The sequence below is a fragment of the Cyprinus carpio genome, chromosome A18 (genome assembly GCF_018340385.1).
Source record: "Cyprinus carpio isolate SPL01 chromosome A18, ASM1834038v1, whole genome shotgun sequence".
Lineage (NCBI taxonomy): Eukaryota > Metazoa > Chordata > Actinopteri > Cypriniformes > Cyprinidae > Cyprinus > Cyprinus carpio.
The window spans coordinates 5,005,325-5,031,886 of record NC_056589.1 but is presented as its reverse complement, the minus strand read 5'-3'; the positions used below and the strand labels follow the sequence as shown (position 1 = coordinate 5,031,886).

At 34.1% G+C, this 26,562-nt stretch overlaps 1 protein-coding gene across 1 annotated transcript; it reads right to left on the bottom strand.

Annotated features, from left to right (window-relative positions):
• Positions 1 to 633: 633 nt before the first annotated feature.
• LOC109109691 (spectrin beta chain, non-erythrocytic 1-like) lies at positions 634 to 22,227 on the bottom strand. The gene is made up of 10 exons (XM_042774839.1): positions 21,853 to 22,227; positions 11,742 to 11,909; positions 10,672 to 10,823; positions 9,472 to 9,645; positions 4,293 to 4,384; positions 3,075 to 3,155; positions 2,862 to 2,977; positions 2,594 to 2,706; positions 2,304 to 2,491; positions 634 to 781 (listed from the first exon to the last, which is right to left on the bottom strand). Exons 2-10 carry the CDS (start codon positions 11,884 to 11,886, stop codon positions 649 to 651), a joined length of 1,194 nt encoding a protein of 397 aa, XP_042630773.1. The 5' UTR covers positions 11,887 to 11,909; positions 21,853 to 22,227; the 3' UTR covers positions 634 to 648.
• Positions 22,228 to 26,562: the final 4,335 nt, after the last annotated feature.

Below are 26,562 nucleotides of genomic sequence, written 5' to 3'. Positions count from 1 at the left end.
CTAACCTAAAAAGGTAAAAAATAAGTAAAAAAAAACTCCTACAACAATTAAATTAAAAAAAAAAAAAGTAAAAATATACACTATCTGTAATTATAAAAAAAATAGCAGAATCACTAAAAGTTTGACAATAAATAAAAAAAAATTTAATGTCTTTTATGCATACCAAGGCTGAATTTATTTAATCAAAAACACAGTAAAACAATAAAATTGTGAAATATAATTTAAATTTAAAAAGCTGTTTTCTATTCAGCATATTAGGATGATTTCTGAAGGATCATGTGACACTGAAGACTGGAGTAATGATGCTGAAAAGTCAGCTTTGATCACAGGAATAAATTAGATTTTAAAATATATTATAATATAAAAGGTTATTTTAAACTGTAATAATATTTCACAGTATTATGGTTTTTATTGTATTTTTATCAAAATCGGGACATTTACATTACATTAAAAAAATCTTAAATATTCCAAAACTTTTGACTGATAGTGTATATTTCCTCTTTAGGTCATTAGTTATAATTTCATTCAAATTACATGATATTAAATTTATATTTCTATATTTTCAAAAAATTCTGAAAGTGAATCAGCCCAGTTTTGGTAATACAAAAATACAAATTTGACACTGTAACAAGCTAAGAACCATATCTATTAAACAGTACATACCTTATTGATGTCTGAGATGAGTTTCCCATCATGAGGCATGTATGGCTTCTGATTGTTAGCTCTGAGCTTACTTTGGATGGTGAAAAGCAGCACCTCCAGGTTCCCTTTCTCCTGGAATCTGAACAAAAACAATCCACACCATAAATAACCACACAAACTGCAGTACATCTGTGCTGTCTGTGCTATACAACTTTCCATTAAAATCAGCACAGATACTTACTATTTCAGACCACATAACAAACTGTTTGTCAGTGTCACTGTACAGTAACTTCGGTCAATGAGTGTTAAACAAGCTACATTCCTCACAGTGAAAGTAACAGCTCTCTCAAGTTTCAGCACATTCCCTGATTGTGATATCTGATGAATGCAATGATAAGAACAAGTCTTCATGCCAAATGGACTAATGTAATTTACGTAAAGGGTAAGTTCACCCAAAAATGAAAATTAGCCCATGATTTACTCACCCTAAAGGCATGCTAGGTGTATATGATTTTCTTATTTCAGACGAATCCAATCGTAGTTATATTAAAAATTGTCTTTGATCTTCCAAGCTGTTTAATGGCAGTCAGTAATTACAATAATACAGCCTACTCGCGGTCAGACATTGAATAGCCATGGTTAGCTGCACAATCTGCCAATTATCAGCGAAATCCTTGTGAAAAAAAAACAGTTTGCAGGTAGTATGCTTTTAAAAAGAGTGCTTATTTCAGAAATAATATACTTTAAAACAATATAATCAAGTATGGACTGAATGTAATGTTCTCGCACACTTAATTGCATGTCATTTATAATTAAATGAAAATTATGATAAATGCAATTAGCTGAAAGTAAAAGAGTGCTTTTTAACCCACTTAAGTAGGACTTCATTACAACTTTATATATAATGTCATAACTTCTTCTACTGTCTACTTAAAATTATGTTTAATGTGTACTGCAGAATGTACTGACAAGCAATTTTGGTGGAATAAAATATACTTCAATGTCATTTCTGTTGTTCCCCCCAAAAATTGAAAATTCTGTTCTTCGTGTTGTTTTAAACTGTTGAACTCAAAAGAAGATTTTTAAAGAATTCATATAAACAAACAATTGCTGGTAGCCACTGACTTCCACAGTATTTTTTTCCATACTATGGAAGTCAATGGCTACCAGCAACTATTTGGTTACAACATTTCTTATAATATCTTCTTTTTTTGTTCAACAGGAGACAGAAACTCATACAGGTTTGGAACAATGACAGAATTTTTTATTTTTGGCTGAACTATCCCTGTGTGTGTTAAGTGTGTTAAGAAAAGTCATGAAAGTGTACTCTCTTTAAGTACATTTAAGTGGCCCTTTATTTCATTAATATTATATTATCAGCACTGCAAGTACAGTTTAAAAAAAAATGCACTTTTAAGATTTGAAGTACACCTCAAGTGCACATTCAATTTAAGCGCACTTCTTTTTTACACTGGTAGGAACACCTTTGACCAACAATACAGTGACTAGTCTCCTTAAATGGTAGTGTAAGAAAGCGCTGAAAGAACCAGATGATTCACAGTCATAGTTCGATGATGATTCAAACATAGTTTGAGTATTTCTCTGGTAGTCATGGATCGTCTGCCAACACTCAGACCTCGGTTTAATTTATTCTCTCTTACTTGTTAGGCTTCTCAATGGTGCAGTAGGTGGTAAAGGCTTGAAGCTGTTGCTGAACACCCGACAACGAGTTTGCAAACTTCTGGTTGCTAATGATGCTAATGGTTCTCTCAATCCACTCTAACAGGTCGGACGCTAAAGCCTCGTAACGGCGAATGATCTTCTCAGCTTCTATAGCATTGTCCAGCACCTAGAAAGAGGAAAAATGTGCATCTGATAACACAGTCGAGCTAATTCACATGAAACAATAATGTATTTAGCGTTATCAAACATGCACAAAAACACATACTACCTTTCCAATTCTCTTCCCTTCTACAATAAGTGCCTTCATTTTGGAGAAATAATGATAGTAGGATACTACATAAGTGATGATGGACTTCTCATCTGGATTCTCTGTGTTTACATCTGGGTGGGAGAAAATGGTTAAAGTTTTGAGTGATCATTCAGCTATTTAGCTGAATCACTATAACAACAAATATCAAATCTCGGTCTGAACTAGGGAATGTAAAGATTCACACTGTATTAGCTGTAGTTAGTGAGAGTAAAATGCTGTTCGTTACCCTCAGGGTCTAGTAGTTTGGTGAGTCCGAGGCTCTGCTCAGCTATGTTAAAGGCTTGCTGGAGGTTGTGTGTTGCATTGGATCTGGTCAACTTGTGGAATTCAATTAAATCAGGCCTGTGAAACATGCAAGCAGGAATCAGCTCACATAACAGCCTCTATCAATGTTGTGAATGGTATAGTCAGTATGATGTGTATCTGTCTGACCGCTAACCTGTGCCTGTGAATAAGAGCGTTGAAAGCCAGGCCATCCCTCCAGCAGGTGGTGAAGTTGTGAATGTTGACCTCTGGGTACCTGGAGCAAAACACCAGAAACACATCACAGCATCGTCAAAGACTTCTCACGCACAGCGACATCATGTCTATTTCTCTGAAGGCCCAAATAATAACATACACTACCAAACACTATCGCAATTTTGTAATAATTCTGATTTTTCAAATGTTTTTGAAGTCTAATGCTCATCTTTGCTGGTTTTATATGATCAAATATACAGTAAAATACAGAAAATCTTATTGAAATTAATATGAATATATTTTAAATGTAATTTATTCCTATGATGAAAAAGCTGAATTTTCAACATCATTACTCCAGACTTCACTGTCACATGAACAATTAAATGAATCAAAAGTGACAGGAGTAAAGACATTTATAATATATCTCAAATAAATGCAGTTCTTTTAAGGGGGAAAAGAACTTTTAAATGAAGTCAATGGTTAGAAGAGTCGGACTCCCAATCGAAGGGTTGTGAGTTCAGTCTCGGGCCGGCAGGAATTGTGGGTGGGGGGAATGTACAGGTTCTCTCTCCACCTTCAATACCATGACTAGGTGCCCTTGAGCAAGGCATCGAACCCCCAACTGCTACCCCTGGGCGCCGCAGCATAAATGGCTGCCCCCTGCTCCGGTGTGGTGTGGTTCACAGTGTGTGGTGTGTGTTCACTGCTCTGTGTGTGTGCACTTCGGATGGGTTAAATGCAGAGCACGAATTCTGAGTATGGGTCACCATACTTGGCTGAATGTCACGTCACTTAAAGTGCCACAATTTCCATAAAAAAATGGTTTTCCTCACTGATAATAAGAAAAAATTAAATAATTGAGCAGCAAATCAGCATATTAAAATGATTTCTAAAGAATCATACGACACTGAAGACTGGAGTAATGAGGCTGAAAATTCAGCTTTGATCACAGGAATAAATTACATTTTAAAATATATTCAAATAGAAAACAGTTTATTTTAAATTGCAATAATATTTCATAATATTAGTGTTTTATTGTATTTTTTGATCATATAAATGCAGGCTTGGTGAACATAGGAGACTACTTTTAAAAACATTAAAATACCTTAATTATTCCAAATTATTATTTTTACCAGTAGCGTATGTATAGTATGACTGTCCATGGGTTGGTTATTTGGGATAGATTTATAGATGTTACCCTGCTGTTTTCATCTGACACCACAGAAGAAGAGCATCTTTAGCGGAGCGTGTCTCTCGGTTGTCCTCCGTCTCAATCTTAATCACCTGGATCTGTTAGGAATGAGAAACAACAATAAAAAAGTTACTGCAATCTGAAATTTACAGACATTACATGGTTGTGTGCTCTTTAAGGGACCAGTCACTGGCTTTGCTTTCCCTACTGGGATCATGAAGCCAATAAACGTCATATTTATATTTCAATGAAGCAAATGACAGTATACCAGGAGGACCATGGAGTATCCCAATCTTCAGAAAAGGGCCACATCTTGGTTGTTGTTATTTTTGAAGGGGAAAAGTCTTTTTTTTTTTTTAAATTTCTAATGAAATGGCATAACAATTCCCTGAAGCAGTAACAACAAAATCATATACTTTTTTTTTGTTGCTGAAATGTTAGGTAATTTAGATCTTATTCAAATCTTATTTAAATTTCATTTTGCAATTCATTTCACTGTGAGTGTGTGTTTCTGTATAGGAGTGAACCTTTTGCACTCTGGATGTTTTATAATCTCATTGCTTTATTATTATATTATAATAATAATTAAAAAAAAAAAAAAAAAAAATTACCCCCCCCCCCACACACACACAGAGTGCATATCTAAAAAAGTTACCAAGGTCTGAACCACTCAGATTGACAACAAACTAAAATGAAATCAATCAAAAATGTCTGAAAAGCTCATAAGGGTTAAAGGGATAGTTCACCCAAAAATGAAGACTGGTAACCAAACAATTGACGGTAACCATTGACTTCCATAATATTTTTTTCATACTACGGATTGTACAGAAGTCAGTGGCTGCCAACAATTGTCTGGTTACCAACATTCTTCTTCTTTTGTGCTCAACAGAAGAAAGAAACTCATACAAGGTCTGGAACAACCTGAAGGTGAGTATATGAACACAGAATTTTAATTTTTGGTGAATTATTCCTTTAAATTACATTTTTATATTTGCTAACGAAAATTGTGCTCATCAGTGCAAGAGTTGTATCCATCGTGCTTAGGTGTTTGAGTGGTTGATAGGACCTTGCTAGGAAGATGCTAGGGGGTTCTGGGTAGTTGCTAGGTGGTTGCTTACTGGCCCAAGTCAAAAGAGCCCACCTTCGATCTCAATGATATTCAGGTCTCTCCTTCAATGAAAGTTTATGAGATACAATGACATTAAAGGTATACATTCATTCATTAATTCATAGAATTACCATATCATATTTAATGTGATTGCATTAACCTAGTATCTGTGGTTTACTGGCCTTTTCTGTCATCAGGCCACAAATATCATATTGTGCTCAGTGTCGTCTCATCAATACATATGACAGCAATTGCACCAGTTTTGTCATTTTTGACGTGATACATACTAATGAGTGGCACAAGGACACACTCTCACAATATCAGGCCTTACAGTGTGAATCAAACACACACACACACACACACACACACACACACACACACACACACACACACACACACACACACACACACATACACACAAACATCCCCAGCATATTACAAAACTACAGCGTCCCAAGATCATTCGTCATATTGAATTTCTTGCATCATGCAGTTAATACATGATCGATATCTACAACCTCAAAGAACTGCACTGCAAAAATCTGTATTTTAGGCTTGTTTTCCATTAAAAACATCCTTAAAACAAAATAAATTAGCTTGAGAAGCAACATTAGGTTAGATAAGAAGTCTTTTTCTCACAGAATATATCTTAAGTTATGTAATATTTCTCTTATAGGCGAAACTGTTTTTTTTCTATAAGCATAAATTAAGAATTTAGAAAGGCTTATGCTTAAAACAAGAGTATCACAATTCTACAAAGGAAAGACAGGAAATGTAAACAGATTTATAAAGAATAACATATAACAAGAGAAGGCAAATATTAAACCTCCATCAAACTAGTGTAGCCTAAGTAGTGATGTATAGTGCTACATCTGTAACATTTCTGGTCCACAAGATACTTAAGTTTGCATGTTTCTTTTGCCTTATAGCTTTCCCATCTGCCCTCTTCCTAATTCCTCCCTCTCTCTCTCTCTCTCTCTCTCTCTCTCTCTCTGTTCGGCTGCTGCAGTGTTGGGCCTTACCTGCTGACTGGGCAGAGTGAACTCCAAAAGAGATGGGGAGGGTAGGAAGGAGATAAATAGGGGAGCAGAGATATTCCGGCATATATGGAGACAAGATATAATGTGGAATATCAAGGAGGGAGGCGGGAAAATGAATGAGAGAGATGGGAAGAGGAAGAATCACGAGAGGACGAGAAGTGAGCGTGAACGACAGCCCCACCCCGCGATCTCTACGGCACACTCGGTGGATCGAGTGACAAGCCACCTCTCTCCGTCCCTGCGTCCAGAATCACCACAGCATCAGCTTACTGGGCTGCAGTCAAACGGCATTCTGGGTAACCTGCCACTGCTTTACTGACGGAGCCAAGAGATGACAGGCCATACAAACCAGGAGCTGCTCTGCACTTTGTACTTACATAGACACACAGTGCTTTAAAATATTCAGAGAGATGATGGAAGTGAGAAAATACAAGCCTGGTTTCCCTTGTGAAAATAGAGTACAGTTTCACATTTGAAAAGCACTCGTCACCGTCCCACTCATAACCTTCTTATTTTAATTAAAAAATGTAGGTTAGATAGGATAAACAAATAAAAATTGACCTACATTTAACTTTCTCGGCCTATACGGTTTCCTTAAGAGCCATATTTATCAGGACTGGGTTTTGACACAAATTTCATGATTCGACTGGATTCTCTTTCACAAGCTTGTGATTCGATACAATGTCAATAATTTTAGATATATATCAGGTACAGTACATAACTATTTTTCTCAAGGAAAAAAAAATCTCTCAACTAATGCTGTAAAACATACATGAGAGTCAGTTGGTACTACATATATGATACTATAATATTGAAGGTTAAAATGAATGAAGTTTTTACAATAAAGTTACAGTTACACAATAATATTTCTACTTCAGTTTGTTTTTTGGAAATATAAACATTTAAATGGTGGCTGTCATAAAAACTTGATGGATTTATTCAAACAAATTAAACACTGAAGAACAGTAAAAAATATAATGAATATGTTATATGGTGCATACATTAAGCAAAATGCCCCTCTCTACAGTTCATTTTTATATCTGACTAATGAGTTTATGGTCACTGAATGTTTTCTGAGGTAAATGTGACGTTACGTGACACTGTTTACAACCTGTTATATTGACGTCTTTGCGTGGCTGAAACACTGATTGAGACAGGATACGGATTGTAAAGTTGTACTCTTTCTTTTAACTTAACTTCAGATGTTTAGTCATGATTATTTTGTGCTGAAACTGGTATTAATGTGGAGGAGATGATCGGTTCACGTGCACCACGCGCTGCAGCGTCTATTGAACCGAGGCACTACAGCGATCTGTCACTCCACATTAAACAGCATTTATTGTTTTGCAATACAATGGACAGAATTTGAAATCTAGGACTTTGTTTCATATTAAGAGTACCAAAACACAATGCTTATTGCGATTTATTAGATGGGAAGTACCTCAATGTTCCATCCATTAACTGAAAACAGACTAGACTAATCGATTCTTGGGATTTAATAATCGATATCATTCTGTAAAAATGAGAATCGATTATTATCGAGATATCATTATTTTTTACCCAGCCCTAATATTTATATTTTTAGACCTGCAACCTCTTTTGAAATAGAAGTAGACTTAAGTGCATGCTGAAAATTAAATAAAAATATATTATCATTTAGGCCCATATATTATAAATATGTCTATTAATATCTAATTATAATTATATCTTGTATATTATAATTTATATTAAATGCGGTTAGTTAAGAGGTGCTTCAGAGTGCTTTTTTGAGCCAGTTAAGTAGGACTTAATTATTATATGTAATTTCATAATATCTTCTGTTGTCTTTAAAATATGGTTAAAGTGTAATGCAGACAAGCATTTATTATACACTACAATGTACTTTAATATCATTCTATTAAAACTTGTGTGCCATGTATTTAGACACATTTGAAATTCTATTTGTAACGGTGAAGTTGCAATTTAGTACATTTAAAATATACTAATTTAGTAAATCATTTAGAACATATATTAATATAGTACACACATTATATATATATATATATATATATAATATATATATATATATATAGTACATATATATATACTGTATATATTTCATAACTTCAAATGTAATATCAAATAACACACTAGTTAAAATTATAATCACATACTTTATATGGGCTTTAGAAAGTTAGTCAAAAACATTAAATAAATGTACTTCTTTGAAGTATGACAAAAGATTCTTAAAACATAATTTAAAATGTACTATAAAGGATTTTTTTTATATGGCATTGTTGATGTGCACTTAAGTGTGCTTAAAGTGTACTTAAGTGTGTTAAGAAACATAAGCATGAAAGTGACTCTATGTAAGTGCACTTAATTGGCCTTTTATTTGATGAATATTATAATAACTGCCAGTTCCGTTTTTAAAATATATAATTTTAACATTTCAAGTAGATATCCAATAGATATAGTATTGTATAGATATACAATTAAGGACACTTCTTTTTCACAGCATTGCCCTTGGTCAAAGTTGAATGAGAGCTTGGCAGAGTCATGGACTAGTTCAACCAAAAATGAAAATTCTGTTCATAAAATTCATAAACCCTTTTGCCGTTCCAAACCACAAAAAGGAGAACTTTAGCACTCTTCCCAAGCTGTTTTTCTTCATACAATGACAGCATACAGGGACAAAGGGCTGCAAAACCCAAAATGACAGCCATTTAGGACAAGGCCTTTGACTCAACTGTATTTTGCCAACTCCACCTCTATCAGTACTGTATACAGTACAGTACATAATGTAGGTATTGACAATCGGCCATCCAGACACGGGCACCACACAGACAGTGATCACACACACAGCAGGGACCATAAAGTGCAGACAGGGATCAAACACCCCCACAGGGTCCAAACATGCCCACCTCTTTACAGATCAGACTGCATCAGATCACATAAATCCAGCGCTAGTCAATGATAGCATCCTGGATAAGACGACCCAGGGATCAGTACACAGAGCAGTCCCAAAGCAGTCTCAAGAAATCCACGCAGCTCTTACCTGGAAGCGGAGGATGATGGTCCAGATGAGGCCGAGAGTGAGGCGGTGGTTTCCATCAACTATATCATGAGAACCAACATTTTCTAGATGAACCCTCTGTTCTTTGAGGAACTGAAGAGCCTTATCCACATTCTCCAAACAGTGAATCCTCATCCTGCCTCTTGTGGGCCGAGGTTAAAACAAAAACATATTATAACAAGAATGTGTCAGAAACGCGTGCTTGAAGCTTCCTGTATTCAACCTTTGAAAGACAGTTTATGAAGCATAGCATGTAGGCTGAATCAGGGTGATTGTCACGAATTAAAACTAAAACTATTATAAATAAACATTTCTGTTACTTGAAAAAAGCTGAAATAAAAATATGAATATTTATTATTTTATTCAAGCTTATTCAAAATATTAAAAACTGTGATAGTATATAAATAATATTAAAATAACACTGGGCTGAATCAAATCTTAGAGCAAGTTATTAAAAGAAAAACGCTTTTCTGAAGTGCCTCCACAATCCTGGGTGTTTTTTTAAGATACTGCTATGTGTTGCTAGGTTTCTGGATGGTTGTCAAATCACCAGCAAGCAAAAATATTAGGTCCAGTCCCACAGAAAAGTAAGAGCAAAAATCTCCTAATTGAGTCAAAGCATCTAAGGTATTTATCTGAGTGGGGCTCAATCCAAATAGTACAGCAAAAGTGTTAGTGATACTAGCAAGCAATAGTAATAATAGCACTCAAAAATATGTCACCAAAAAAAAATAAAAAATAAAATTGGTTTTAGCTGAAATAGATTTGGAGGGCCGAAATCAAACTGTGCTGTTTAATTAGTGGCTCTCTGATGACGCTTTTTGACTGTGTCAGCATCTATAAGCTACAACTGGTAAACATCAGCAGCAATACAGTAGTGATACCGTATGTACATTAGTTTGGCTGAAATATGGAGAGGCGGCTCACTGCAAAAATATCTGGTTTAATTTATCATCTTAGACCATGACCCCTTGAACAGCAGAACAAGTTTTTTACACAAATTTAATCACCAAAACTTTATTTTAGGTTATCGGCTAATTAATATCAGTTTTAATGTTTCGACCAAAAAAGTTATTAGATGCATGGCTAATACTAATTATTTACGCAAAATATGTCAAATTTAAAAAGTGGAGAAAAAAAAAGTATAAAATTGGAAAAAAGTTTGTTCAGTTGAGAACTCACCAGCAGCTCTCCTGACAGCACCTCCAGCAGTCTGATGAGCATGTATCCGTCTCTCAGGTCATTATACAGGTCAGAGATACGGCAGGACACACGGGCCAAATGAGAGTTCACCCACTTAGTAAAGGTTTTCTTCTGGACTGCGTCTCTCTCATCTGATAAGTTACAAAACAACAAACAAAATGTATTTATTTATATTAAGGATACATGATATCGGTACAATATCGGTTATCAGATGATATTAGAGTTTTCAGTCAGTTACATTTAGATTAACTTTGCCGTAGTATTGTTTAATGTTAATCTTTAAAAAACACTAATGATGCTGTTAAATATAATCTTTAGCAAATCTCAGAATTCACATTTATTTTGCATACTGTACATTATAATGTTGATTTGTCTAAATCAATTAGATATTTGTTTTTAAGTTTTTAGTGTTTTATTTTTGACAAAGTGTTACAGAATTTTTATTTTAAGCCATGTATTTTTTCTCATACATAACAAGAATATGGGTGTTGAAGAATATCATATCCCTAATATATACACTACCATTTTAGTTTGGGGTCAGTTTCATGAATATTTTTTTTTAAATTCTCTTATGCTCCCAAAGGCTGCATTTATTTAATGAAAAACACAGTAATATTTTGAAATATTACTACAATTTAAAATAAGTGTTTTCCATTTTAATGTGATGCAAAGCTGAATTTTTAGCATTAATACTCCAGTCTTCAGTGTCACATGATCCTTCTTATTACTGTCAATGTTGAAAGCAGTTGTAGCTGCTTAATGTTTTTGTGGAAACCAAGATACATTCTTTCAGGATTTTATGATTAATAGAAATTTTAAAAGAACAGCATTTGAAATAGAAATCTTTCGTAACATTATATATTTCTTAGCTGTCACTTTTTTGAACAATTTAGGGCATTGTTGCTGAATAAAAATATTCATTTCTTTAAGAAGAAAAAAATTAAATAAAAACGCTGACCCCAAACTTCTGAACATTATACAGTGTATGCAGTATAAGTTCAAAATATAGGCACATGCACAGGCACAGATCCAGCAGATCTTCTACTCACCTGCTAGTGCTTTGATGCGGGAGCACTCAAATAGTTTGGCACTGGTGGTCTCTGTTTCCCAGAATCCTGTGCTTGCAGGCCTGTTGTTGTTGTTGAGCTGTCTCTGGGCCTCAGCATTGTCCAGGTCTGTTGAGGCATTGGCCATCGCGCCTGCTTCCTCAAGCAGCCCTGCATATAGTGTAGTAAAAGTCAGTTTCCACAGTACCACCCAAACACAAACCTAATAGAATCCAAATCACAATTCTTAAAGATATAGATTTCAGATTCAGTAGATACAGACAAGGAGACAAGGAAAAATGAATAGGAGAAATGGAAACTGGACGTGGCAGCTAACCTACGTGACTTCAGCATTTAAAATAACACAGCCAAATGCATTTTTGACATTTTATCTTTTTTTGTGATTTCAATTTATTGCTGATTTGTCATATGTTGTTGAAAAGTCAATTTGGCAAGTAGTTTTAGTCTTTTAATGGTTGATGGACAGATGAACATGAATCTGGCAATGGTGTGTTATGTTGGTTCTTGTGCTAAAAGCGGTGCTTAAAGATTAATGGCATTTGAAAAAGCCACCTACACTAAACTCTAGCCTAAAAATAACCGATAATGTTAACAAAATCAAATGTGGCATAAAAACACTTGCAACCATGCCACTTTAGCTTATTTCTACATGTGTTTGACCTTTATTTTATAAGCTTACTTGTGATTTGTGCTTCACAGGACTCATACCTACATGCTACTAATGCTGTACCGGGTGTGCTACTGAGCAAGGTTACTATATCAGAAATGAAATACATATGGAACTGGTTATGTGATGCAAATGTCAAAATGTACAAATCTTACAAAAGAAAGTTGTTTTAGAAAAGTAAAGAAATTGTTTTAGAAAGATGTTGTTGAAGTAGTTTTATTGCCTCTATTCATTTAATCTGGAAACTGCTGTGAATTGCTTGACTTTTCTTTACCTTTGAAACACAAATGAAGATTTTTTTTTCAATCTGAGAGATTTTTGTGTCACCATTTTAAGTCTTTTCCATCAAGTCTTGAATGCTTTAAAAAGTTAATAAAGTGATCATACAACTAATCCATATGAATCGAGCTGTGCAATCAATGTGAATAATATGTGAATAAAAGGCTAAATGAAAACTATTCATCATATAAAACAATCATACATCTTCAGAAAGATTGGATTATACCACTCCATTCATGTGATTAATTTTACTAACCCTTAAAAGTGACTTTGAGTTTGAACACATAAAGCTACAGAAAGGTTGACCAAAATACAACCAACTACAAAAAGTAACTGAATTTAAACTTTAATAAAAAAATGTATGTGATTTTGTACTGTTGGGTTCTGATAATTGTGTTACATCTAGTGCACTTTATTCTCATACAAAAGTATCTAGTGTAACTAATTTAAGATGAAGAGAAATGTTCTTTTTGTGTTTATTTTAGTCACTTCAAGTAAAGAGGTGAAGTTCAGTGACTAATGGATATATTTACCATTTTCACTTTCTGTTAAGATAAACTGCACACTTGATCACCCTTTTACTGCTCTTGGGACTGAGCCTACAAGCTTCCTACAGCTTCCGTGAAGTCTGCTTTGTAAGGCACTATGAATTGGAATTGGTGATTGGAACACAGCCATGGTTCCTGACCTGTAAACTAATGTAGTGTCTATATGTGCAGTGCAAGCTAGCTTAACAGGTGTTTTGCATCGCAGTTATTAACCTTCTATGTTATCTAATGTAGCTCAGAAATGCTGCATTGGCTATTCAGTGATTTGTTTGATGAGTCAGATATTCCTGTGAAACCAAAACAAATATCTGTCCCATTTTCCCTCAAGCTGATGTACAGTAGCTTCATGAGAGGGTGGCGTCAAGTGACCTTTTTTACAGGAATACAGAACAACTGGGTCAAATCACCTACCAATGTAAGACAGAGCAGTACTCTTTTTCTCTTTTTTTTTCTTCAGCGTCTTGATAAGTGAATTTAGTATGAATGAATTTCTAATAGATTTAGGAGGCTAATCCTTCACCCCATCCCCCTTCCAGAAGCCTTTCCACTGTCTGCCAGTGAACAACCAGACCATCATTGGTGTGCTGTGCGTCATATGTGCTGTTTCATGAATTTCCATCCATACAGTCACTGTTCTCATGGTTATAAACAAACACAGAGAGTCTTTGACAGGTGTTCTCCTCACACGCTCATTGAGATTTCAGTCATTATTATCTTGAGAGAATGCAGCACACAAATGCACAGCGTTCCCCTCCCCCAGTACTCATAAACCCAAAATCTCAACAGCCCCATCCCCCATAACAGACACACACACACACACACACACACACACACACACACACACACACTGTGGTTTCGGACATCCTGACAAATATTCCAAATGGCACATCATGAGATAGCAAGAGATACGCTGAATTTATGTTTTGTGTGACAGATTTATGCCATTCTTTCTTATTTCGAATATTTTTTTGCATTAAATACATTTTCATATTTGATTTGTACATATATAAATGTGCGTATATATTAAAAAATATATATTAAGCAGGTGTATTAAATGGCATGCCAAGAGATATGCTGAATTTGTTTTGTGCGACAGGCTTATGTAATTCTTTTTCTTCATTTTTGCATTATATACGTTTTCATATTTCACTTGTACATACTGTATATATTTCTATTTTTGCATTATATATATTTACATATTTTTAAATGTGTGTGTGTGTATATATATGTTTGTATGTATGTAGGTGTACACACACACATACACACATTTATATGTACAAGTTTAACATCTTTTTTTAAAAATCCTCATTGTTTAAACAGATTCAGCTTATATTTGAAAGTGTTTCAGATGTTTCACAGTTGGCCTAATTTCTCAGATTCTTCACAAATCGTGAGATGGGCCATGTGTTTTATGTAAAAAGGAATTCATCTCTTTAAGGCACGCTGACATTTTACCCTTTTGTCACGGAGGAAAATTCACAATCACAATCCACTCGGCACATTCTTTTGTAATATCATTTGATTTATAAATGTATTAATAACACAAACCAAAAATAGACTACAGAGAGCTTGCAAAAATAATTTTTAGAACAAATTGTAAAAATGAAAATTCTTAAATACTCTCTACCAATAAGCAGAAGGGGGCTTTTTTTGAGATACAGCATCACCCAAGAGACAGCACAAATTATTTCAAAATGAATGCCAGTTTCAAAGGAATGGGTGAGAGATATATGTACATTTTCCTATCACATTAAACAAGTTTATGAAATAGATTAAGCACTGCAGTACCACCACTGGAATGTCAAATTAGTCGAGAATTTTATTAAAACAGAAATCTTCAACAAATGAGTTTGAGATTTAAAAATAAAATCTATAAGCCAACATTTGTAATTTATTTCAGAGTAATATATGGATCTTGCTAAAATGATCCCAAACACATAATATTAAAATGCAAACCTGACCTAAATATTACTCCCACTTCTGAGAAAATACACCCACAAAGTCTATGAGCTGTTCAGCACAAGCTCATAAGTGTGATCTCTGGTGCTTGTTCTAATTCCTCTTAAGATGGTGTTCCACAATCTCTTCTTTATTTGCAGCCTCATTGAATTAAAGGCACACTAAGCAAATTTTGCCAAACGATGCTGATATTTAAAAGCACCAAAACAAACAAGCCCATACCCCAACGGGACCTCGTCCCCATTTTGATAGCTCCGCCCCACACGTACACAACCCTGGCAACGATGATGGCAGAATCTTCAATGTCTGTCAGCCGAGGGTACGATGTAGTAGTGTGTGTTTTAACACTTTACCTTCCCGCTACTTGAGTTCTCTCCACCGTTGGAAAGCTGCTCCAATATCTGCGCAAAGCTGACCTCATACGTAATTCCCCCGGAACTGCTTAGCTTACAACAGTGAGCACAAGCTAGATTGAAGTGATTATTAAGTTTTGAATATGGATATTTTTCTTACAAAAAAACACATTAATTCACTACAGGAGGCCTTTGTTCTCCCCCGGTGCCTTGTGAGACACTTTTTTTTATGGAAGGGCGCTTTTGGACTTAGAAATTCATTCAGTTTGCACCTATAAATATATCCCATTATTTATGTAAAAAAAGTACTCTTTTTAAAAGTATGCTTAAGTGTATGTCATTTTTCACAAGAAAATCTTAAAGAATTTTCTTGATGCCTCGGGGGTGAGTTAAACGAAGCCTAATTTTCATTTTTGGGTGAACTAACCCTTTAAGTGTAGGATCACTGAGAATCAAGCATATCAGAGAGAACTGTGACATACAACTTGTACAGGAATCCCCACATATCTATATTATGGCACAAGAGTAGCTCCATAAGTTCCATCAGCAAAGCCCATAAACATCAATTTTCAATTGGTCTGATAAACATAATGTTGTTTCCTCATATTTTGACATATTTCCTACTGAAACAGGAAGTTGGGGTGGGGTTTATCAAAAGGACACATTAGGACATCAATATTAATGGGCTTAATTTTTATAAAGACAGAAGCCTTTAGTTTTATATCACACTGGAGCAAAACCTCACTTGAAAGCAATTAACCAATTTTTAAAAATGTGAAAAAATGTGTAAAACTTTCAAATGTGATTTTCTACTTTCTATTGCTAATTGTTCATTTTCCAGAAGAAAAAGACTGTAGTATTCTGATAAATACTAATTTAGTTAACTTTTTTCAATCTCAAATCTAAAATACACTGACTAAAAGACAAACTTTTTTATGTCATTGGATCTTTACTATTCTTTAAGATTTCCTTGTGAAAAATGACTTAAACTTAAGCATACTTTTAAAAAGTAATAATGGGATATATTTATGGGTGCAAACTAAATGTAATTAAATAATAATCAAACATAATTTAAATAAATATAAAAAACTTAATAATTAAAACTATTTAATAAATATATTTAAAACTAAACATTACTAATAATGTCTCAATTTAATAAATTTAAAATATATTAACTTAATAATACATTATTGTAACTACACATTTTTAATGATGTTGCAATTTAGTACATTTAAAATATATTAACTTAATAATACATTAACTTAGTAATGTAATAATGAATAACACACTACAGTTAAAACTATAATCAAGTAGCCTATTTCACATGTGCTTTAGTATGTTAGTCAACACATCAGAAATACTTATTTAATTAACAAAAGATTATATCATAACATATAAAATATACTTTAAAGGGGTCATCGGATGCAGAATTCACTTTACAAGTTTTTTTGAACATAAATGTGTGTTGGAAGTGTGTGTACACATCCATCCTATAAAGATAAAAATCCACCCAGTGGTTTTTTTAAATCCCTATTTTAAAATCGCCTCTCTCAAATCAGGCTGTCCTGAGATTCCTGTCAGAGTGACGTAGTTCTGCACAGGCCCCTCCCACGATGGTTGAGTGACAAGACCGTCTTACCTTAGACCCGCCCTGAGTGAGCTGTGAGCTTTGAGCTGTCCGCCATTGTGTCGACAAGAATGTCTCCTATTAAGCGACTGAGGTGTTCTGTTGTTGGATGTAATAATGAACATAGCAGTCGTCATTTACTCCCGACATCTGAGCTGCTGAAGATGCGGAGGATTAACGTTACTTTAGTTTTGAAGGAAAGTCGCCGATCACGATCTGCTTAAATGCATCTGTTCACGTTAATCATTCGTGATTGAGCTTTATCTACAGAAGAAGTGAGTAAAAGGGTTTTTTTATGAATCTTTGCAAATCGCCTTAACTAATAATGTGCCAGTTAGCAAGTTTCATGGCTGAAGTTTACAGTCTGCTCGTCACCCCACAGAAGAGAGGGGCGGGGTCAGCAGAGCTCATTAGCATTTAAATCAATATGGACTAGAACGGCGTGCTGAAAACAGAGCTCATTTTGACAGGGTAAAAAGGGTGTTCTTTTACACTACCGTTGAGAAATTTTAACCAAAGTATGTTATAGAGTTTTCATTAAGACCCTAAAGAATCATCCTTGTGGAAAATGGGCATCCAATGAACCCTTTAAAGGAAAACTTTCAATTTGACATAATTACAAATTTAAGTGTACACTTAAAGTGCACATTCAATACAATTAAGCACACATCTTTTACATAAGGGTTCACATGTTAATAATACCCAAACAACAACAGGAAATCCACACGCAAATTTAGCTAGTAAGAAAACATATTTACAATGTATCTCTTACACAACCTGTGTATCGGATAACATTGGGAGTCAGTATAATGTACCCAGGGTTTCCCTGCCCACTTCCCTGATACCGGGAGTAACAGTTTGACCTCGTGTCAGGCTCTCTTTATCCTTATACTAGGCCTGTCGGGGTTTGATTCCTCTCCTGCACCTGGTGTCCACGGACATGACAAGCCTCTGACTGCAGGATCTGACTGACATGTGTTTCTCCCTGACAAACAAACACAGCTGTGAGAAGAGCACAAGACTTCAGGCGTTCACAAGTTCACAATTAACTACACTCCTCACAAGCCATCTCAAAAATCAGACATGACTGCACCACACACACCCACACACACACACACACACACACACACACACACACACACACACACACACACACACACAGTGACTACATTTGATTCAGGTCATTTATCTTCTGAGGTTTAAGGCAAAATCAGTAGTTCTGGTTGATGAACTGTGGATTTTAGCAAGTAGATGTGTCGAAAAGGCCTGTTTTTTTTTTTGTTTTGTTTTTTGAAGGTGGGTAAATCAAGGAGTTGAAGCCTTATTCTACTGCTGTCCCTTGCAGAGTATTGCTCATTATTATATGGCTTCCTCACAGTACTGGCAAGTCGATTAATCTCACTCTCTCTTACAGAGCTGACAAATGCAAACTCTGCTCAGGCTTTCACCTCCTTAGAGATACACAGTTTCACCAAGAAATGATGTGGGGACAATGATGTAATCAAAAGGACACTAGAATTCAACAGCTGACTGTGATTCACACACTGAAAAAGCAAAACGACTGTCATTTCTTTAAAGTGCACTTTCATATTGGTCTAATGAAAAGTCATGGTTTTGTTCAGTTTGTCTAGAAGCAAATATCTTTTTCAACTTAAAATTTTTTTTATAGAAATTATTATGTTTAATGTTCCCCTCACACCAGAGTATTCATGTGCAGAATATATACTAGCTTTACTGACTTCAGATTTGTATTATTTTTCTGGTGTTTTTTTTTACATTGAAAAAAATGGTAACCCCTAAAATGATGATAAATGATTAATAATAATAATAATAATAATAATAATAATAATAATAAAATATATATATATATATATATATATATATATATATATATATATATATATATATATATATTTTTTTTTTTTTTATTATTTAACATGACGCATTCAACCTAAATACATTGATTTTTATGTGTTAAGTAAGGAATTAATGCTTTAAGATGACACATATTACAGTGTATTACATAACATAAAATATAATCCATATTTTCAAACAATATCACAATAACATTAAAATGAAACATTGACCAACAATGTGTTCTTAGTTTCATATTAATGAAAATTCTACTTTCATAATAGAGCTAATTTAGCTTTGGTTTATGGTGAAATTAAGTTTATTAAAAGCCAAATTATTATACTGACCAACATTAAGTAACATCTTGGCTAATGTCTAAAAAAATATATTATGTCTTTGTAATAAATATTTTTTTACTTTGTATGATTTTTTTTGTCTAATGGGAAATAAATATTTTTGATTACTAAATCAAAACTTTAAGGTTTGAATGAAACTACAAATAGAATTTGTGAAAAACTTGTCATCAATTAACAAAATATTTGTCTTTAAAAAATAATAATAATCTCCTTTTTATCAGTTAAACAAAACAAATTTTTTTTAATTGCATATAAAATATGGTGACAACAAAATTCGCAGATTTTCTGTACATTTTCTGTACATGTTCCACTGCTTGTTTGTTTATTTATTTGTAGTTCTTTCAGCTCATTTGAACATATTTTTAGCATGGCGAAGTCCATTTCTCAGAATTCCACAGATTTTCGGCCCGCAGAAAATGCAATATGATTCGGTCTGGGCCCGCTTATATTAATTAGTTAGCTCTTTTTAATCTTTTAATCTATCAAAGCAGCAGGTACCATCCTCCCTGTCTCCTCACAGTCAGGAAATAAGCATTAGGATAAATCTGCTTAAATATCATACTGACATCATGTTCCTAAATCAGTTTCTATCTTCTCAAGACAATGTGAGACAGAGGGACAGACGGCCCGGACGTGGATAATCTGACAGAAGAATCTGCCTCAACAAAAAAAGCGGCTGCCCTTTAAAAAGGACATTCTAGATTTAAATTCAAACAGGTTAGATATAGATCAGGAGCTGGAGCTTTTTCTCAGACTGTAAGGTTGCTTTCAGGGGAATAAAAAACTGATCTAGTCATCAAAGAGTCGAGGAGGACCTGAGGGAGATCATGCCATGCTGCATTAACATGAAGGCCGTCAGTCCCCAGACAGAGGAGTTCTCTGTCTCTATGCTTGCTTCATTTCTTGTTTGAAATAAGTAGATATAGACATAATGATGAATTTATTCCACTGAAAATCTGCTTGGGGATAAATGACATCAATAGAACTGGACTACACACTGAACATATTCGCTTAAATGCAGAGCTGTGTATAGGGTTTCAGAAACCCAATATAATTTGATTTTTATTTCACCAATTTATTTTAAAAGACAACCAACTGAAAGTTGCAATAGTGAACATCAACACTACGACCTATGACATCACACTATGACACTGTGTACATAAAACTCGTTACAAAACCCATTGCAAGTAAAGCAAGCCTTCAATCTCTTCACTGTGAAAGACTGAGAAGAGAGTAGATTACTATGTGCAAAAAACTCTCAATTTGAAAATATATGCATTTGCATCAAATCAACTGAATGCACAAGTATAAAAACAAGTAAAAAAAAACCGTTGCTCTGTGTCAAGCAAAGTTGTGTATCAAGAAATTGATACCACAAACTGTATAAAACTATCAGAAATTCACAGGCTAAAAATCATATTTTAAAAGGTGCAAATACAATTTTATATTATGTAATATAAATGTAATATAACAAGTATAAATTATTTTTAGAATTTTTATTTTATTTTTTCAGTTCGTTTTAAATTGCTGTTTTTAAATTAAAACGATTCATTAATTTAATCATATGATATTTGAATCATATTTAGATTTAGAATTTTATATTTTCATTAATATTTGTCCAATAACATAAAATATAACTTTCATAACATTATTTATGCTATTATAACTCCTGTGTAAATCTATTTATTCCACCTGCGGTATATGGAGAATTTACACAAACATTTTTGTGCCATAAATGCTGCTTTAGGTGCATTTTCTATATACTATACTATATACAGTAAAACTGTGCATCGATTTCAGAAGACAATACAACAGAAGCAATGCAGACACACCAACTATATATATAACCTACTGATTGCATTTAACCTTACTATGACTCATATCTCCTGCCTCTTGTTTCAAATAACTGAGACACCCTCACTATTCTTTTAATGCTGTAAAATAGGCCATAAATGGCAGCAAGTGTTTCACGTTTCACACAAATAGTCTACTGCTGCTGCTAATTTCGGACACATGACTGGAGCTGTGGGTGCAGCTAGCATGGATGATGTATTTCTTCAATGTCTTTACCGCATTGTTGAGCACTATTCCCATCACCGTTTACACCCAGCGCTGCTTCTTCTCGTCAGCTTGCATATATAATGCTCATGCCTCCTATTAAATGTTTGCTTCCATTCAGGCCTGTCATTTTACATTGAAACTTATTGGGCTTACAAGCAACTTTCCTCAATGTGGTCCAATGGGCAGTGTGTTGGAAAATGCAGCAGCGTGTGTGGATATAAATACCAGGCCTGGCTTTCTTGAACACAAGACAAGCGGTTTACATTTACAACAAGCACAGTATCGGCTCAAGACACGGCCCAGAAATGACTGCAGTGTGTGGCCAGCACAGACATCATTACAGCGAATGTGAATCACTGCTCTCCAGCACGGACTCACTGCGCCCTTACCTGCACACCCACTCCTGAAGAGGAATGATAATGGCACAGATGAGCGAGGAAAGATGCTTCTCAAGCGATGTAGGAATGATCCCGGATGGATTCAGCGCCGTCTCTATTCTCTGGCATACTTCAGTCAGGTACGCGGCGCGCGGATGCGATGAGAAGAAGGGGATGCGTGGCGCAAAACGACACTCGGTACTTTCGATGACACCGGTCAGTACGCGGCTTCTTCAAGGGTGATATCACACGCATCACATTAAAAATGTGTCTGAGGCCAGATTTGCTTGCTCGGTCAGATCGCCGGTGTGCTCGGATATCCCGTGCACCGGATACGCGCGCGCTCCTTCTCTCTCCCTGCGCTCTCAGTAACGCGGAGGATACAGCAGCAGTGTGATGGGGAAGCCACGCACGCGCGCGCACACACACACACACACACACACACACACACACACACACACACACACACACACTGGCACACTTTGGCTTGTGAGGACCTCATATAGACTAGCTTTCTGTTGTCCTGCAATCACGTTGATTACGATTAGACTACAGTGTGTGTGTGCGTGTGTGTGTGTATACATGCATACAATGGTGAAAAAAGGTACATAAATGTATTAGTTATTATTATATAAAGATATTATTGGACTTATTTATGAGCCCATTATTGGGTTACTAAACAAAAACTAAACCATTCAAAAAATCGTTACTTGATATGAAATAAATGTTAAATGAAATAAAATATATAAAAGACGTTTTTATTTATTAACTTATTTAATTTAAGCTATTTGCCAGAGCAACATTTATCATTTTCATTTAATTTAACTAAGATAACCAAAACTTAAAGTGAAATAAAAAGGTATAAAACGTTTAGACATATTTAAAAAATAAAAACAATAAATTAACCAAAATAAAATATATATTTATATATTTTATATATAAAATGATATTTAATTTTACATTTAAATAATAAAATTATCAAAATGATAATACATTTGCTTTAGTGGGTTAGTGCATCAAAAGTGAACTTCTTTAAAGCATGACAGAAGATTATTAAAACAATAGTTTGAAATGTATTTGAAAATTTTCATTTGACATTATTACACAAGTGGACTTAACTGTGTTAAGAAAAATACTCATGTATGCATGTTTAGGCATGTTTAAGTAGGCTACACTTAAGTGCCATTATTACTACATTATTATGGGGGTAAGCAGAAGGTACAAAGCAGATTTTTTGTATATTAACATTATATAGTGAGCAGTTTTGAAGATATTCTTTTTTCTTTTTTATTGAACAATCATTAATGTACAAACAACTTGGCCATATCAAAACATCTTCACATTATAATATATAGAATAGGTGCATCTAAATACAACAGAAAGAGAGAGAACACACAGAGAGAGAGAAAAGAAAAGAAAACCTTGGAGCGGGGCTAGGGTTTTTCTTGTAGATCATAGTAGTAAACAGAAATATTGCATTTTTCTTTTGAATACAAAACAAAGTCATTATGAAATGCATAAAAGGCTGGTTTAACTTTCAAGAACCTAGATTTGTGAATATAAAATTTTCCCAGCATAAGGATGCTATTGACCAGAAAATCATCTTTATTATTGTTCATTACAAGTCCATAGATAATGTCTTTTAGGGAGAAGCTGACAAGGTAACGTACCTTTGGGTAAAGCCAGTCATGAATATCAGACCATAAAGCATCCACATACTTGCACTGAAAAAAACAGGTGATCCGTAGTTTCAATGTCACCACAAAATATACATTTATTAGAATAAAATCCAAATCTAAGTCTTAAATACTCACTGGATGGATATTTAATAATTTTAAAATGAATTTCTTTAATTTTGGGAGATAAAGGAAATATTATGTAGCCTATTTAGTTCTAAGAATATGAATATCTTTTTGGATATGATAAGAAATTGAATTTCTGTAGACTACGATAGATTAAGAAATGTTGTTAAACATATTTCTAATAATTTTGTTTGAAAAGCCTTCAATTAACAGTGGAGGTAAACACAAGAACATTGGATTCAAACAAAAGATAATTTCTTTCAAAAAAAAAATAACATATTTAATCATACAAATAAAAAAAAATATTTAAAAACATAAAAACAAGTTTTGAAGATATTTAGGAGTGGTTTCAGGAGGAAAGGCGTGTTACATTCGCCCACCGAGAAGCTCCGCCCTTGACCTGAGCATTCTCTGCTATGATTGGCTAGCGCTAGTTATACGCAACCAGCGATTGGACAGTTGAAAAGTCATTCATGTGAGAGCATTTCAAAGGCGGGGCTACACAGACATATAAATACCTAGACCTAGACCTCATTGGCCGCTTTGAGCCGTTGCTGCGATACGTCAACGCGTCCGCCATGTTTGTGAGGGCAAGACTGCCCTTAAACATAAATGGAAGTAAACGGGGAGCTGCGTTTTTTTTTCTGGATAAAATCACGATAACGTTCACATTTATCAACCGATTTCAGAGGTTTTGATGATGTACATGCAGTTAAAAATCGCTTTGCCTCCAGTTATTTAGTTAGGTTTGGAAAATTATTAATTTTCGTAAGAAACTGTGAATGCTCACACTTGTCTCACTTGTTGATTTCGTTGATTTTTTCGGTTTACAATTCTAATGTTAATGTAGTATAACTGTGACATGTACATGTAATTTTAATGTATATTAAATAAAATAAGTTGTTTTATTGCTTTCTCTGTGTTCAACCCCAACATTTTAGCTTTTCTTGTGCTTCAGGTCAGAACCTGTTTTTATACAGTCTGTGGTCAGAACACAGCTCATTCACTTGGTAAAAAAAATCGAAATAATACATCTTTAAACACTTATAATTTACCATCTATGAAAAAATTGAATACAACCTGCAAAAACAAATCAAAAAGTAATACAACAATAACACGCTTTTTATTTTGATAGCACTCTATACAGATAAACTCCACAACAAACAATAACACAAGCAACTGATAAGCCTTTATGGATCCAGTGAAACTTAGTTACAGTGGTAAAATATTATGCTCTGATACAGCGCACAGTAAAAATATAGTAAAAGTGATATGTAATATAAAAATATATATGTTGTACAACTTGTAGTAAAGTGAATAATATAAAAAGCGAGTACAACAGTACAATAACATAAGTGATATAATAGATTTATAATAGCACAAAGTATATGTATAATACCATAATAAATAAATTAATAACAACAGATGAATAATAGCAAGGAGAATATGTAATATCAAGGGTGGAATAATACAGAATAGACAAAAATGAATAAATTAATAGTAAATTATAAAGTAAAATAAACAATCGTGAAATGTAGTTGTATAATAGTATTTGTGTAATAATCATTAAACAAATTAAGACACAACACAAAAAAAAATGTGGACGTGAATTCCAAATTGTGTTAATTAATGATCTCCTTAAGTATATATATACATGTACATACAAAAACACACACACACACACACACACACATATATATATATATATATAAAAATATAAAATACAAAATGGTGGTTTAGTTGTGATGACAAAACCTGACTAATAAAGACTAATTCTACACGTGCTTCCCTCAAGATTTTCCCCCTTATATTTTATTCAACTAATGAGTAAAATAATGTAAACAAACTTGATGATGCTTGACATTTTGTTCTACAATGCAAATTACACACACCCCATGCAGAAACACAAATTTTGAAACAGTTGTTTATTATTTTCCCATATATGTTAATACATAGGAATGTTTGGGGTGTGTGTGCAGTTTACGTTGTACAACAAAATATCAAAGTATATAGTTATATTTAACACAGACCAGAAAATTAATAATCATTATTACAACATCAAGGGCAATAATAAACAATGATTTTGTCATGATATTGCAGCTTGACTCACTGATGAGTTCCTGTGTTTTTCATTTCTAGGCTATTTACATCATGTAGTTTTTGTGTAAATACACATACAGTACATGATCAGCATTAAACAGCCTGTGTAAATAATTTTAAATGCAGTCTATAGTATTGTGATTGACTGATGAAACTGGTTATATTTAAATAATAATAATTAATAATTCCTTACATTTATATACAGTAGTGCTTTTCTGGGCACTCAAAGCGCTTTACATAGAAGCGGGAATCTCCTCGTCCACCACCAGTGTGTAGCATCCACCTCCAAGTATTTGAAAAAAACAACAGAAACATTTAATAAGGTAATTATATTGTTATAAAAATTACCCTTACAAAGATAAAAAAGGGGCTAGTGAAATTAAAGAGAGATGCTTTAGCTCCATCCCTAATCCTGGCAGTCTGAGACTTGTCAAAGTGCTCACTGTACATCTTGTGCTTATAACACAATTTAGTTTATGATATAAACTACAATATAAGTTAAAACTTAATAATAGTTCATTTAAACTTTGATTTCTTATAAAGTCTCAGCTTTCACAGCTAACTAGCGATATCGCTGGATATTAATAGTCTGACACTGGTGGCTAATTGAGCTGTCAACTTAAAGCTAAAAATGACCAAATAACATCCAGAAACAACTGTTGAGTCTTACCTGTGAAAGATAATACCCCGAGATCTGTTTTTATTATTGTACGACGGTTTGTAGATGCCCAAGCTCCCGACGAATAAGGTATGTTTTCCTCTGTCCCGATATGAGAGTAATGGAGAGTTGCCCGCTCCAATATGGCGGCGACGTTGACGT

What these genes read in the sequence shown, in the direction of transcription:
- LOC109109691 (XM_042774839.1), bottom strand. Translation starts at nt 11,886, where the DNA reads ATGGCCAATGCCTCAACAGACCTGGACAATGCTGAGGCCCAGAGACAG. An exon ending in CCGCATCAAAGCACTAGCAG is followed by an intron (nt 10,824 to 11,741) that starts GTGAGTAGAAGA and finishes GTAACTTATCAG; the next exon opens with ATGAGAGAGACGCAGTCCAG. An exon ending in TGTCAGATGAAAACAGCAGG is followed by an intron (nt 3,156 to 4,292) that starts GTAACATCTATA and finishes GTTTTGCTCCAG; the next exon opens with GTACCCAGAGGTCAACATTC.